Genomic DNA, 13,536 nt, shown 5'->3' on the forward strand with positions numbered 1-13,536 from the left:
GGTACGGTGGGCGGGAGGGAGTTTGGCAAGCATAACCTGAAGTTGCAGAAAGGTTCACTCCCACCGAAGAGCAAACAGAACAGCATCGAGTCTTAAGTGTCTGTGCAGAAAAACAGTACAGGCCGTTAGACAGTCTAAATAGATCATGCTTTCACCTCAAAATGCACAAAAACAGGGAACTAAGTTGGTGTGATACTGCATCCGTGCTTACAGATCACTTCAGACAAGTGAGGAGCTCTAGACTCTAGCTGACGGCGCCACTCTGTGTTTAACGTGAAACACGGCAGGCCGAGCAGACGGAGGCCTTCTGCAACTTCAGGATGAGCTGACCAGCCTCGGTGTTCGCTCTAAAGCTCAGAGAACGGGGAGTACAGGGACCTTGAGTTTCTGTGTGCATGCATTTTGTGGCTGAGTATCATCTGTTTGTATTTACAACACTGGTCCTCACAGCAGGGAGGGGGGAAATAAAAAATAAAAAGAAGAAAAAAAACCACATGCTTTCCCACCCCACACCTTAAAAACAAACGTTTCCCCTTTTCTTCCTATATAAATATCTATTTATACACAATTCTGTTAAATACAATCCCCTTTTAATTAAAAAACAACACATGTTTAAAATATTCCTTTTCAGGAGATAAAACAAAGCGCTTAAATACGACAAAAGTAAAGGTCCCTTCAATAACGTGACATCTAAATCCCTTGAAATCATTGTCTACAGATGCTCAGGCCTGACTCTGAAAGTTGGTGTTCAACTCTGATACTAAGTAGATTTTTGTTGTTCCCATTCCCATAAACCCACACACACATTAGTATAACAGTTAAATAAACTATACTTGTATAAAAGTATACGTTCAGATGCTCTCTCCAGACAAAAAGTAATCACATTTTTCCAGATATTGTTGCTGCTCCTGTCCTACTCGCTGTGTGTGAAGTGTACTTTCTTTTCAGCTGTTGTGTATATATTGTTTTTAACATGTTAATACTTTTCCACACGGCAGACAAAACGAACACGGGCAAATAAAGGCCATGGGAGAAAAAGACCAGGACGGCGTCACCCCTTGTTGCTATCAGAAGAGCATGCACCATCTGCAAGAAGGGGCTGGCATCAGAAAGGCCCCAACATCATCTATCTAGGGATGGACTGGGTTGGTGTTGGTCGCTTATTCACTCAAGCTTTTGATATATACTTTTATTTATTTGCTTTATCCTTTTTTTTGAAAGACTGTATTATATTTTTTCCACTTTTATGTTTTCCCGAGCAGCCTTGTCCAACCAGGATCCAGGGTCCACTCCGACCACGGAGAGTAATGTTCCAAGAAGAGTTCAGGCAAACCTGGAGGAGAAGAAGCTGAGGTGAGAGATCTCCCTGTAACACTCACACAAACATCTGTGCAGCTATCCGGGCCACATTAACACACACTACAGTCCTCAAGCTTTTTTTTTTTCATGTTTAGCCTGGAGATATCTTCCTTTTAAGATAAACTACAATGTAACTCAAACGGTTCCAACTGGCAATAAATATTTTCAACTGTACTGCCACCAGCGTAGGTGAGTGTGAAATTAAAAAGCGGTATGCAGATGACACTGGGGCACAAGCCAGCCTTTGATGGGCTCTAATCATAGACTGTAAAAAAAACAATGGATGAAGCATCCATTATCATCCATAGATTTCCTTGACTGGTGCAGTAAGTCTTTTCTTCAAATGAATATTTCTAAAACAAAAGACATGATCATTGACTTTCGCAAAAACAGTGCTCCCAACCAAGAGGTTACAGTTTTAAAAGGTCAGGCAGTGGAGTGTGTCAGCACATATAAATATCTGGGAACTGTCATCGACAACAAACTGAACTTTGAGGCAAACTGTCAAGCTGTGTACAAAAAGAGACGCCAGCGCCTGTTTTGTCTGAGAAAACTGTCCACTTTTAACATTGCCAGGACCATGCTGATCTTGTTTTATCGTGCTTTTATAGAATCAGTTTTATCTTTCTGTCTTGCTTCATGGTTTGGAAATGTGTCCCTTAAAAACAAAAAGTGTTTAAACCAAATCGTGAAATGGTCGAGCAAGCTGATTGGTGAGTCTCAGCTTCATCCAGAATCCCTGTATTCTAAACAGTTACAGAGGATAGCTGGCTCTATTTTAAAAGACAACTCCCACCCTCTTAAATGTGAGTTTAGGCTGCTCCATCAGGTCGGAGGTTCCGGGTACCTGCTTGCAAAACGAAACGAAATACAAAATAAAAATAGCTTTGTAGAAGCAGCCATCAGTGCCATTAATAAGTGAGGGAACTGCAACATAACTTTATTTTTTTTATATTTTTTTATCCTTTTGCTTGGTTTTAATATTTAAGTGTTTTTATCTACTGATGTTTTAACTTATCTTGATTCTTATCTTGGGGCCGTCCTTCTTGTTCTTTGTTCTTTTAGCCAAAGCACTGTTGTCACTTTATATTATCCTGTGTTGTTGAGTGTATGGTTTTAGATTGTATGAGGAAGCACTCACTGTGAACCAAATTTACCCAAGGGTACTATAATAAATCTATCTATCTATCTATCTATCTATCTATCTATCTATCTATCTATCTATCTATCTATCTATCTATCTATTGTGACCAATTGGTTTCTGAAGACACATTAAGTCTTTTTTTTTTCTTCATATGGGGCGCAGCCATGTTTCCCGGGAGGCCGACGGGAAAATGCCCTCTTATGTCAATTATAGTAAGATTTGGTGACCAGCTCCTGCAGGAAATCCCCCACCAATATATCTGCCAGCAGACGTTTACAGCAGAATATACAGTTTAACGACATTCTGGGCAGTGATAAAAATGAACTGCTGCGTCTAGCTGACGCTGGTTGCTTTGCTAAGGATGAGGATAACTGCTAGTCAGTGGCTGAGCTGACGCTCATTCACTTGTTAGAAATGAATGTGTTGCTTTGTAGAAATTCTCCTGGTGTTGTACAAAAAGGTTCACCGGCCTTAGAGTTGTCATGGGTGTGAAATCAAACAATTGAGATTAAAATGGTTCTCTGAAAAAGGCTGTAAATATGTTTATTTCTGCTCAAAATCTGGGAAAATGTTGGGAATCAAAGACTGACTGGCTTTTTTCACCACCCTCTAGCGGCCAGTCGAGGAACTGCAGCACATCTTAGTTCTGCATGACTCTCAACCGGGTAGTGGGATGATGAACACCTGGATCTACCACATCCAACCCTGGCAGGAAACGCCCCACTTCTAATAGGATGTAACACCAAACATGGCTCCTCGTAAAACTGTAAAACTGCTGTCAGGTAATTGTATGTAATGGAAATCAATGTTTCCTGGAGAAAAGTTTGTTTTTTTTCTTGTGCACTACCAAACCATGATGAACAGATCCTGAACTGTGACAGGTTACCTCCTGTCTGAGTTTTCATGAGAAGATCAGGGGAAAGTTATGACTCAGTTGTTGTTATTTAAACCTGAGGCCTCATGTACAAAGAGTGCAGCACACAGAAAATGTGCGAACGCCACTTTCTACGCTCACGGTCGCATGTTCAAAAAGTGACATGGAATTGCAGTGCTTCACACACACATCAAGGCTGGCCTTAGTGTAAGGTTTTGTCCGTCGGCAACACTCAGTGGCGATGCAGCAAAGTCTAGAATATAAGGAAACGTAACATCAACAATAAGTTCATGACCACACGCGAAGGAGAACGACAGTCCACACATCACCAGATAAGTTACAAGTGAGTAGAACTGCAACAACCACACAATTAACCACATGAACATATAAAGGTAAGAGCACAACGATGGAACCCGCAAATCCCGATGGCAGCCTTGGCTCCGTTAGAGGAACCTGCTGCTGCATCAGATCACACCGACCTGCTGGTCCAGGACTAAGACTGGACCACCTGCTGGTTTAGGTACCAAGAGGATTCTTCTGGATCTCTGCCCTGAACTGGACCAGCTGCTCCGGTTCAGACCAACATGATGCTTTCAGCTGGAGCTGCTGACAGGTCGGACATCTCTCTGCAACCATGACGACCGTATGGGACGAGTACTCGAGATGAAAGCCAGATCCTTAAAATATCCCATGACTGTGTCTGAACAGACAAACATTAAAACACAATTTTGCAGCGAAGAACCGGTTCTCTAAAGTTGTCTTTTTAGAATAAAACTAACATCACACTAAACGTTTTGCTGGTGCGAATTGATGCGACTAAAGTTTTTAATGATGTTTAGGTAACTTTCAGAGTCTGATATCCAGTTGGATGGAGGCCGGTCTGACCCCTGCAACACTCCAATTTTCTCTATTTTTCTCTGTACACTAATGCTGAACATAAACGTTCACAAACCTGTAACACGATAAACCCACCACTCTTAAGGAAACACAACACAAAGCAAGAAACAATGACATCTTTTACAGCTTAAATCGAAAAGGCGCCAAATAAATAGTTTTTCCAGACCTCAACTTCTGACAGTTGATGGTTTTTCACGTGTCTTTGCAAGTTCCTTGTTTGGATGAAGAGTTTTTAAAGGATAGTTATAGTAATGATTATATTCATATTTAGGGAGCAGTGTTGTGCTCCCGCATCCGTGTTCAATTTCACGTTGGTTGTGATACAGATGTACAAAACTGTTTGCGTACACCATAATACACACAATCTTAATATTTTTTGCGTTAGCAAAATTTCTACGTGAGGATTCACAATGAAATCCAGCCACTCTTTGTACATGAGGCCCCGGTCTGGGGACGTCTGACCCCACAACTCTGCAGTTCAACTGCATGAAGACACCAGATGAACAAAGGTGTCTGAAGAAGAGATTTTACTACCACCTGTAATATTTCAACGACTATGTTTCCTCACCTGGGCCTGGGTTGTTGGTTCACTGCAGCGGTGCAGCCGGTGCTCCTGAACAGTGGAAATGCACATTGAGCCACTTGGCTTCGCGGCGATGCCACACACGCGTCTCCTCTGACTGGCAGGAGCGCGGCCGGCCCTGGCCGTCCATGTACTGTGTCAGGCGGATGTAGGCGATGCAGGCGGCGTCTTCCCCGATTAGATGAACGTGAGGGTTGAGGATGGTGGTGTGCACTGGTTTACTGTTTTTACTCAGAACTATGAAGATAAAAACAAAACACAACCAGCTGTATGTGATTATTTCAGGTGCAGGCAACCAGCTCTGACGGTAGTAAGTGCATTTAAAACTGTAATCACCTCACATGAACTGCATTTGGACAAATGCACACTTAAGTCTTGACATTTTCTCCTGGTGAAACTAATACAGGAATTCTTATACGTTTCCAAAATTGTGTGATATTTATTGAAAATGCTGAAATATGTACTTAAGTTGAAACGTTTAGTTTTACAATATAAAACACACTAGAGCAGGGATGTCAGGGATACGGCCCGCGGGCCGGATTCGGCCCGCAAGCAGGCTTCATCCGGCCGGTGGAAAGGGAAAAATAATTATGTAAAAAAAAATAATAATAATTATAAATTAAAAAAAAAAAGATAAATCTCCTGATCTGCCGAGAGGTGCGTCTCCGAGCGGGTGCACGTGCATGTGTATGCGCGTGTCCGAGCGAGGCGCCGCAGCTCAGCGCAATTGGACTAATAACAGCTCGCGCCAGAGACAATGAGATGACACGAGTTGTTCATGGCGTGCTGACAGAAAGGCAAGATTACAGGAATCACTAGGAATCATGGGAGAAAACGCGTGAAAAACCGGTAGCCTCTTTGGTCTTTTTTCCTCTTTCCCACGCGTTTTCTCCAGTGATTCCTAGTGATTCCTGTATAATCTTGTCTTTCTGTCAGCACTCGTGTCATCTCATTGTTTCTGGCTCGAGCTGTTATTAGTCCAAATTGCGCTCACCTGTTGCACTGAGCTGCGGCGCCTCGCACTTATAACACTTATAATTAATGAGTGACTCAGATTCAAACAACATCTGTAATTGTTTAGAGTTGTTTGATGGGGAAGTTTTCTTTAGGAGACTATTTTTGTTAACTGTAAGTGACTCATTTAAATTTTAAAAAGTGTTGTATGAGTTGTTAGCTCAGTGACTGACTCAGATTTATATTGTAAAAAGTGTTGTATGAATAATAAAAAAAATCTTTTCTTTGGTAGATTATTATTTTTTGTTAACTCTGTGAGTGACTCATAATTATTGTTAAGAGTAGAGTAGTATGATTAGGAAAAAAAAATTCTTTGGTAGGCTATTTTTTTTTCTCTACTACATTTGTAATTTTACATTGTGTTACCAGTGTTTTCATGTACCCAACATGCAATTATGTTGACTTGAGTTATATTGGTATTTGATTGATGTAAAAAAAATTTATCCGTCCCCCTTAAGGTCTCATTTGAAGGAATGCGGCCCTCTACCTATTATGAGTCTGACATCCCTGCACTAGAGCCTGCTGCTTGTAATAAACCAATATTTCTGTCATTGCTTTAAGATCAATCCACACATGTGTAATCCGTTTCTGTGGAGCTGACTGCTTTTCCAAAAGCAGAGCCTCTTTACCACATGTGGTGTTTTTAGATTGGATCCCACTATTATCGCTGGATGATGTTGGGTAATATAAACGCATGGCGTGTTATTTGCCACCCCGGGAGGAGTTATCCGTGTAACACAACATAACCTGTGTGGGTGTGTAGAATCACGTATTATCCCTTTATTCCCAAGATTTATACGCCGTCAGACGGGTAATTTTCAAAACGAGGAAGATTGAACATCGGGATGAGCGTTTTTGGGCCGGATTTTTGTTCTTGCCCCCGGTTTGTCGTTTTTGTGGCTACTTGTTCAAATAATGGACCTTTATCCTTTATGGTTCGGACATACGCCAGTTTATGGCGTCCTCAGCTCTGAGGCTGAGTAGCCCTGGATCTGCTCATCTCCCCACTTACTTATCTTGCAAATATAGATTCCACCTTTAACCTCCTACTGCTGCTGTTACTCTCATCTGCTGTTTCCGTTTTTTTATAAAATAATAACAATCGGAAATTATTAAGAAAAAACAACCTCCCCGGGTGGGTTGTAATCAGGTTACGTGATCAACAAATCTCTGCCACGACGGTCAATGTAAAAAGGAGACAAGAAAGGTGACACGCTAGATACACGCTTTAAACGTGGGGTATCTGCAAATGTAAAATGGGCTACAGATTAATTTGCATCTCCCCCGATAATCAGTACTAATAGGTAAATGTGACATATTGAACTGACCAGTATCAGTTTTAACATGCCTGTAGATTCAAAGTGATCAGCCTCCCAGCATTGAACAGTGCAATGTGTAATAAATCTACCAAACTGAGCGTCTTACGATTGTCAAAGTAGAACTTGTGGAAGTCCATTCCCTCCACCAGGTTTCCAAGAGCTTCTGGCTCAAAAGAAGTCAGTCCAGGGTCACAGATTCTCCTGTCGGAAGAAAAAGCAATTATAAATAATCCTGATGTGATGAATGGAAGACTAAAAGCTGAGGGACAAATGCACTGAATAAATAAACCCCAATAAACCCTCAATTTCATGTACGCAAGTAAATAAATAAACTGCTGCTTTGTGCTTTTGTTGACTTGTACAGGAGATTTTGAAGATGACTTGGTTGAAAGGAAATTCTATTCATAAACTTACGTGTAAGCCTCAAAATCCCCATTGTTGATGGCTTCAATCAGCTGCTCGGTCATCTTTATTATCTCTTGTTTACGCGCTGAAAGCAGGAGGGAAAAGAGGCGACAGAAAAAGTCACAAAGTGGCAAGAATCACCTGGAGATCAAACATGCACATCCCACACCACATGCTCCATCTCGACTTCCTGCCTGACTTTCACTGTATTGTTCAAATTAATTCCCCCTTGTGTTTAAAATTGAATTGGAGGTCAACCTGTACAAAACGCGTCACGTACCACTAAAGAGAGTGTACGTTTAACTCAACCCTGATATCTCTATAAATAAACTCTCAAATCGGCAGACTTTAACAGAAGCCAACGCAAATAAACAACTCCAATTATTATGTATCAGAACACCAAATCTTGCAGGAAGTGGTGCACCATCTCAAAACGTATTAAGAAATAAATATGAAGAAAATGTGGTAGGTTGCATGAAGGAAACACAAACCCATTTACGCTCCGACCTTTAGTTTGTGCTTAGGACAGTGAAGCAGAAGAGATGAGCACACACCTGACTTCATAGATGCAGCTACAGTACATGCAGATCTGACTTGGCAGTTGCATGTTCATCTGTAAAGTCTAGCTCGAATATTCTGCCAACAAGAGGCAGAGAAAGTTCCAACGAGCCACACAACCAACAAACCAAACGGAGCTGCTTCAGGAGCCTCTACACACTTGACACAAGTGTGTAGAGGCTCCCTCCCACTCACTCTGCTGCAGGTTGCTCCAGCCTGCTGGAGGAACTCAGAGGAATGTGGTTCAGGGCGGGAGCTCTGAGCTACAGGGACGGCCAGGTACAGTCAGTCCAGTAAAATGATGCTCAGCCTCACAGCATTGATCAACACAAGCTCATTTACTATTCATGAAGCACATTACAGCTGTGTTTGAAAGACAGTTGACTCAAGAGTAGGAAAGGGAGCCGTAAACTGAAGTCATTCAAGATGCCAGTAGATGGCAGCAGACGAGGGCAGAGGAAGCTCTTGTGAGGTAAAGTTGTTTTTGAAGGACTGTTGTTTGCAGTAAGATGAGCAGTAAGACGATCAGAGAAACTCCTGCTGACTTACAGGTGGCTCGAGAGCAGATCTGGAGCTGTTCCACAGGAGAGCTGCCATGTCCTAACCCTGCACTCTCTCTGCTAGCAGACTCACCGACGGCTGCTGCCATCATCACAACACAGAGAGAACACAGATACAGACGCACTGATGGAGTCTGGAGAGGTTGTTCTTTCAACCCAAAACAAACGGCTGGGAACTTTTACCCCTTTGAAATGCATCCATTCCTTCTCACCAGGTATAACAGAAGTTTTGGCACTGAGGATACCAAACATTAAAACATGTTCATGTGTTATTTTTCCCTCATGCGCGCACAGTATATCATTTACATTACAGGACTGTCTCAGAAAATTTGAATATTGTGATAAAGTCCTTTATTTTCTGTAATGTAAAAATGTCATACATTCTGGATTCATTACAAATCAACTGAAATATTGCAAGCCTTTTATTATTTTAATATTACGGATCATGGCTTACAGCTTAAGAAAGCTCAAATATCCTATCTCAAAAAATTAGAATATTCTGGGAATCTTAATCTTAAACTGTAAGCCATAATCAGTAATATTAAAATAATAAAAGGCTTGCAATATTTCAGTTGATTTGTAATGAATCCAGAATGTATGACATTTTTTTTTTTTTTTTTTTAAATTGCATTACATAAAAAAAAGGACTTTATCACAATATTCTAATTTTCTGAGACAGTCCTGTAGATGCTGTTTCCTGACACGCTGGACCTCCAATCCTCTACTGTCTACACCAAATCTCTTTTTGTAGCGGGATAGCAGCTGATATTTTTCTAAAATGTCTACCCAGCAGGCATGCATTAATGATAAATTTAGAAAAAAAAATGTTTTCATCTTTTATCCATCTGATCTGGACAAGATATATAAAGTGAGCCCAAAGAAGCATGCAGAAGAGGTGAGAATTGGATAAGTACCTTTCCTACCTTTCATGTCCTCCTCTTCTGCATTATTACAGCTCTCTGTGGAGCCCTGTCAAACAGAAAGGGTTCAGAAAAAAAAGATATGGATGGAAAGAGAAGACGAAAGGGTTGAAGGAGGAAAAATTGACAAAGGAGGAAAAGAGAAAAAAATCCTTTTGTCCACTTCTAAGTGAGAAACTGTTGAAGCTGGACACATTGTCCACAGAGACATGGAGTCGAACTGATGGAGTGGTGGATGACCCCCCCCGCCAGGAGCACAAACCAGCCAGGACGCCATTGAGACGAAGCAAAGAAATAGCAATGTCTGAGAGCTGTCTGAAGTAGAGTTGTTAAATCTAAGTGGAAAGTGTGTGAGACTGCATTTACGTGTGTAACCTCTTCATGAGGAAGCACACCCATGTGGCAAAGCGAGGTTAGTGTGAAGAACAAAAACAACAAATCTTGCAAACTGATGATGCCTCTCATGAATCAGTGGGACAGAGCAAGCAGTGTGCAAGTTTGGGTCTGGTCAGGTAGACTTTGGCAGAAATGATGTTTCATGATTCGTTTTTGATGTCTTGCAACCCACTGTGGAGCATTTTATGATTCTTTTTTATACTCCTTAAAGTCAATTTCACTGACTTGATCAGTGCCAATGTTGAAGACAAGTCATTCAGGTTTATTTTTTCTTTTATATAATTCTGAAATCTGCCTGGATTCATGGTTAAGGGAGTTTCTGAGACTCTGCAAGTCAAAATCTGGCGTAAATGTCCAAGAAAGATTTCTGATTTTATACTTAAGCCAAGTTCAAGCTTGGCATATGAAACTAGAAACAGTATTTTTAAATATATAATTCCACTCCTTAAGTGCTGTAAAATACACTGACCTGCGAATTATATTCAAAATCCTTAAAAAGCTTTTAAAAGTCCTCTGATTCACTGTAAGTTTTTAGTCATTTAGTCTGAATCTGTAGTGGCTGGTGGCTTCTGTTGGAGCGGCTTACCTTGGTGCCGTCAGCTGGGTTGTGTACAACAGTTGTCTGGGCTTCCTGGGGGGAGGTAGGACACACTTTACCATGCAGTGAGGGGATGGATGAGGGGGGCACCAGCAAGTGATGCCACGGACCAGCAACACGGTCCATGATGACAGAGACGCACATAAACCCACTAATGTGCGCGCACCACAACAAAGCACACAGGGTACGACACACGGCTGTAGAGGTCGAGACGCTCAGTCTTATCAGGATCTCCAAAATGCACAAAAACAACTACGAACAGCTAAACACATACTGGCCGACACCGGGACTGAGGAGGAGGGTTTGGCACTAGTTACATTCAGTACAGATGCACAGATGGATATGCATCCTGTCACTTGGGAGTATTTCCAATTTCAACATATAATCACAATCAGTATTCTGGCTATTATTAATTTGAAGATGCCACATTACAAATATTTTTGGCTTTACTGATAAACTGCTGTTTGTTGGTGTAAACAATCTCTCCTCCTCAGCCTTGAACCCAGAGAGACAGTGAGCCACAGCAAGTACTGCCCAGGATGGGAAATAAACTAATGTTCTACTAGATTTGTCTCACACACACCTGATCTTTATCAGCACTTGAAGTAACCGGAGAACATGCAGCCCCTCCGACAATGTCATATTACAAATAAATAAATACATGGGGTTTTTTTATATTTTAAGTCAGGACTACAAACAATGGAGAGACTATAATGGGACAGTTGTGAACTCAGTTGAACTGTAGTTGCAGTTCAAAAGCTCACCACTAAAAATGCAACATTTTCATTGTTTAATCTGCAAAAATCATATGTACCAAAATAGTACAACAGTTGTTTTAGTGTGGAAGTTGGTTCTCGTTGGGCCCTTGTGACCTATAGGCTCACCATGGATGAGTGTGTTGCTGATTTGTTTTTTTAAGGTGGGGAGGCGATGCAGATACTCTGCTGCCGTGATGATTTGTTGAGCTCATGTGCAGGATTTCAAATGAACAGTCAAACATATGTATGACATATGTCAAACGTATGTCTGCTGGTATTTATGCATCTGAGCACGAGCAGGCCATGAGAGGGATGTTTGGTGCACAAGCTGAGGAAGTAAACATTTAAAAACACTGACTGAATGTCCAAACACTCAGATGATTTTAAATCTAGGATTTCAGTGACATGGCTTGACTGTCTGGTTTAGTTTTATTAAGTTTAAATGCAACTAGCCACGTCATTTAAAAAGAGACCAACTTTCATCAAACTGACTTTTTCTTGACACGTTTCATTCTTCCAAATTACAATATATGTACATGGGGGCTGCATCCTCGTGGAGTTATGATTCGTCACTCATCCTATCATGCTCCTGTTTTACCCAGAAGTCCTAATCACAAATAAAATACAATGTTTTGATGAAGTTCTTGCATTTTTCAATCCACTCAAACCCAATAAACACTAACTGTAAAAACCCATCAATAAAGCACTGGTGACACAGTTTAACACACACCAGGATGAGGCTGAGCAGAACTTGATTGTGTCTGCTGTTGTGCCACAAAATTAAAGCAATCTGTCTACCCGTCAGTGTGTTTGCAAGGAGTTATGGGTAAAACACAAGCCATGAGAGGCACTCAATTTTAAATCTGGCCACAAATTCACCGCCGACATCACAAGTTGTGTTCAGAACATAAGCAAAAAAGGCAGAGGGTGACAGACACGACAGAAGACTTAATGTGGGGTGTGACAAAAACATGAGCAAACATAACTAAACATTAAAAATACAATGAGAAGACACCATGAAAAGCGATGAGAGAAACTAAACAGACATGGTACCATTGGTGCTGAGGAGGATATGCTGCTGTCTTTGGTGCTGCTGCTTACTACACTGTTTTTACTGTTGTTTCCCTGTGACTGGGGCAAAGAAACACATCATGGAGTGACTTCTACCAAATCAAAAACACTCCTGAGAGTGTCGCAGATGGAAAATACTATTAGAGAGCCTATAAAAATATTCATTTCAAAGTAAGTGATCATGGTTTAGAGCGATACAAATGTGTGGGGAGTTAAATCCCAACAGAGTATCTGTTTCAGTTTTCCGCATCGCACCACCTTGTGCATTTTAAACAGCAGCTTGTTATTTTACTGCGTGTGTTGACTATGCATGTAGTGTTCAAACTACTAACAACAATTTTAGTCATCGTGACTGTCAGAACATTTAACTTAAATTTCTCTTTCTCCTTCCATAATAAAACAGTATTACAAACAAACATTCTGACAGTTTGTCTACATTAGGGCACATAAAGAAGAAAAACTACAGAACATGTTTTAAGGTTGGTGGTTTTCTGGGTCCCTCAAGCGTTTTAAAATATGTAAATCAGCATCTGCGCCGGGGCAACAAGCAAAATTATAAATTTGTATCTAAAACAAGCTTGAGCAGTTGGTGGCTCATCTGGCAGCAGCAAGATATATGTAAACAACTTGGAAAAAAGACGTTTATAAGAGATTATCAGGTCCAGGTCGGCACATGCAGTGAAAGGCCTTGATGAAGGCCCTTTATTTAACTATGACGAGTGGTGTGTGTGTGTGTGTGTGTGTGTGTGTGTGTGTGTGTGTGTGTGTGTGTGTAGACATGTGGACTGTATGTTTTTCAGCTGTTGCAGAGACGATACTAACATCTCTAAACTACAGCAGCATTATTGCAACAGCTTAAAAAACTCCAATGTTGAGAAAAGGTGTTTATTGTTCAGACAGATTGAAATAAAAAACAGAAATTTTGGTTTGTCAGGAAAAATAAATAAACCTACACCAACAACACTTTCATTTAGGGCTGCAACAAAAAGTTAACTGTTATCTGCATAGTTTTTTTTTTTTTTTTTTATAAATAGTATTTTTTTCTTCTTTATTTTTTTTTGAACTAACTCACAAAGCTAG

At 40.9% G+C, this 13,536-nt stretch overlaps 1 protein-coding gene across 15 annotated transcripts in view; it reads right to left on the minus strand.

The window, feature by feature from the left end:
* Positions 1-1,174: 1,174 nt before the first annotated feature.
* camk2g2 (calcium/calmodulin-dependent protein kinase (CaM kinase) II gamma 2) overlaps positions 1,175-13,536 on the minus strand; it is a 68,564-nt gene continuing 56,202 nt past the window's right edge. For 3 of the 15 annotated variants that reach the window (XM_061744643.1, XM_061744639.1, XM_061744652.1), the window contains 7 exons: positions 12,439-12,516; positions 10,616-10,660; positions 9,637-9,682; positions 7,605-7,680; positions 7,297-7,391; positions 4,843-5,094; positions 1,175-1,333 (listed from right to left, as the gene is read on the minus strand). In XM_061744643.1, coding sequence (XP_061600627.1) covers positions 4,862-5,094; positions 7,297-7,391; positions 7,605-7,680; positions 9,637-9,682; positions 10,616-10,660; positions 12,439-12,516 — 573 coding nt within the window. In that variant the 3' untranslated portion in view covers positions 1,175-1,333; positions 4,843-4,861. Of the gene's footprint in view, positions 1,334-4,842; positions 5,095-7,296; positions 7,392-7,604; positions 7,681-9,627; positions 9,683-10,615; positions 10,661-12,438; positions 12,517-13,536 lie in introns of all 15 variants that reach the window. The other 12 variants (XM_061744642.1, XM_061744637.1, XM_061744649.1 and 9 more) reach the window with 7 other exon arrangements.

The sequence above is a fragment of the Cololabis saira genome, chromosome 17 (genome assembly GCF_033807715.1).
Source record: "Cololabis saira isolate AMF1-May2022 chromosome 17, fColSai1.1, whole genome shotgun sequence".
NCBI classification, from domain to species: Eukaryota; Metazoa; Chordata; class Actinopteri; order Beloniformes; family Belonidae; genus Cololabis; species Cololabis saira.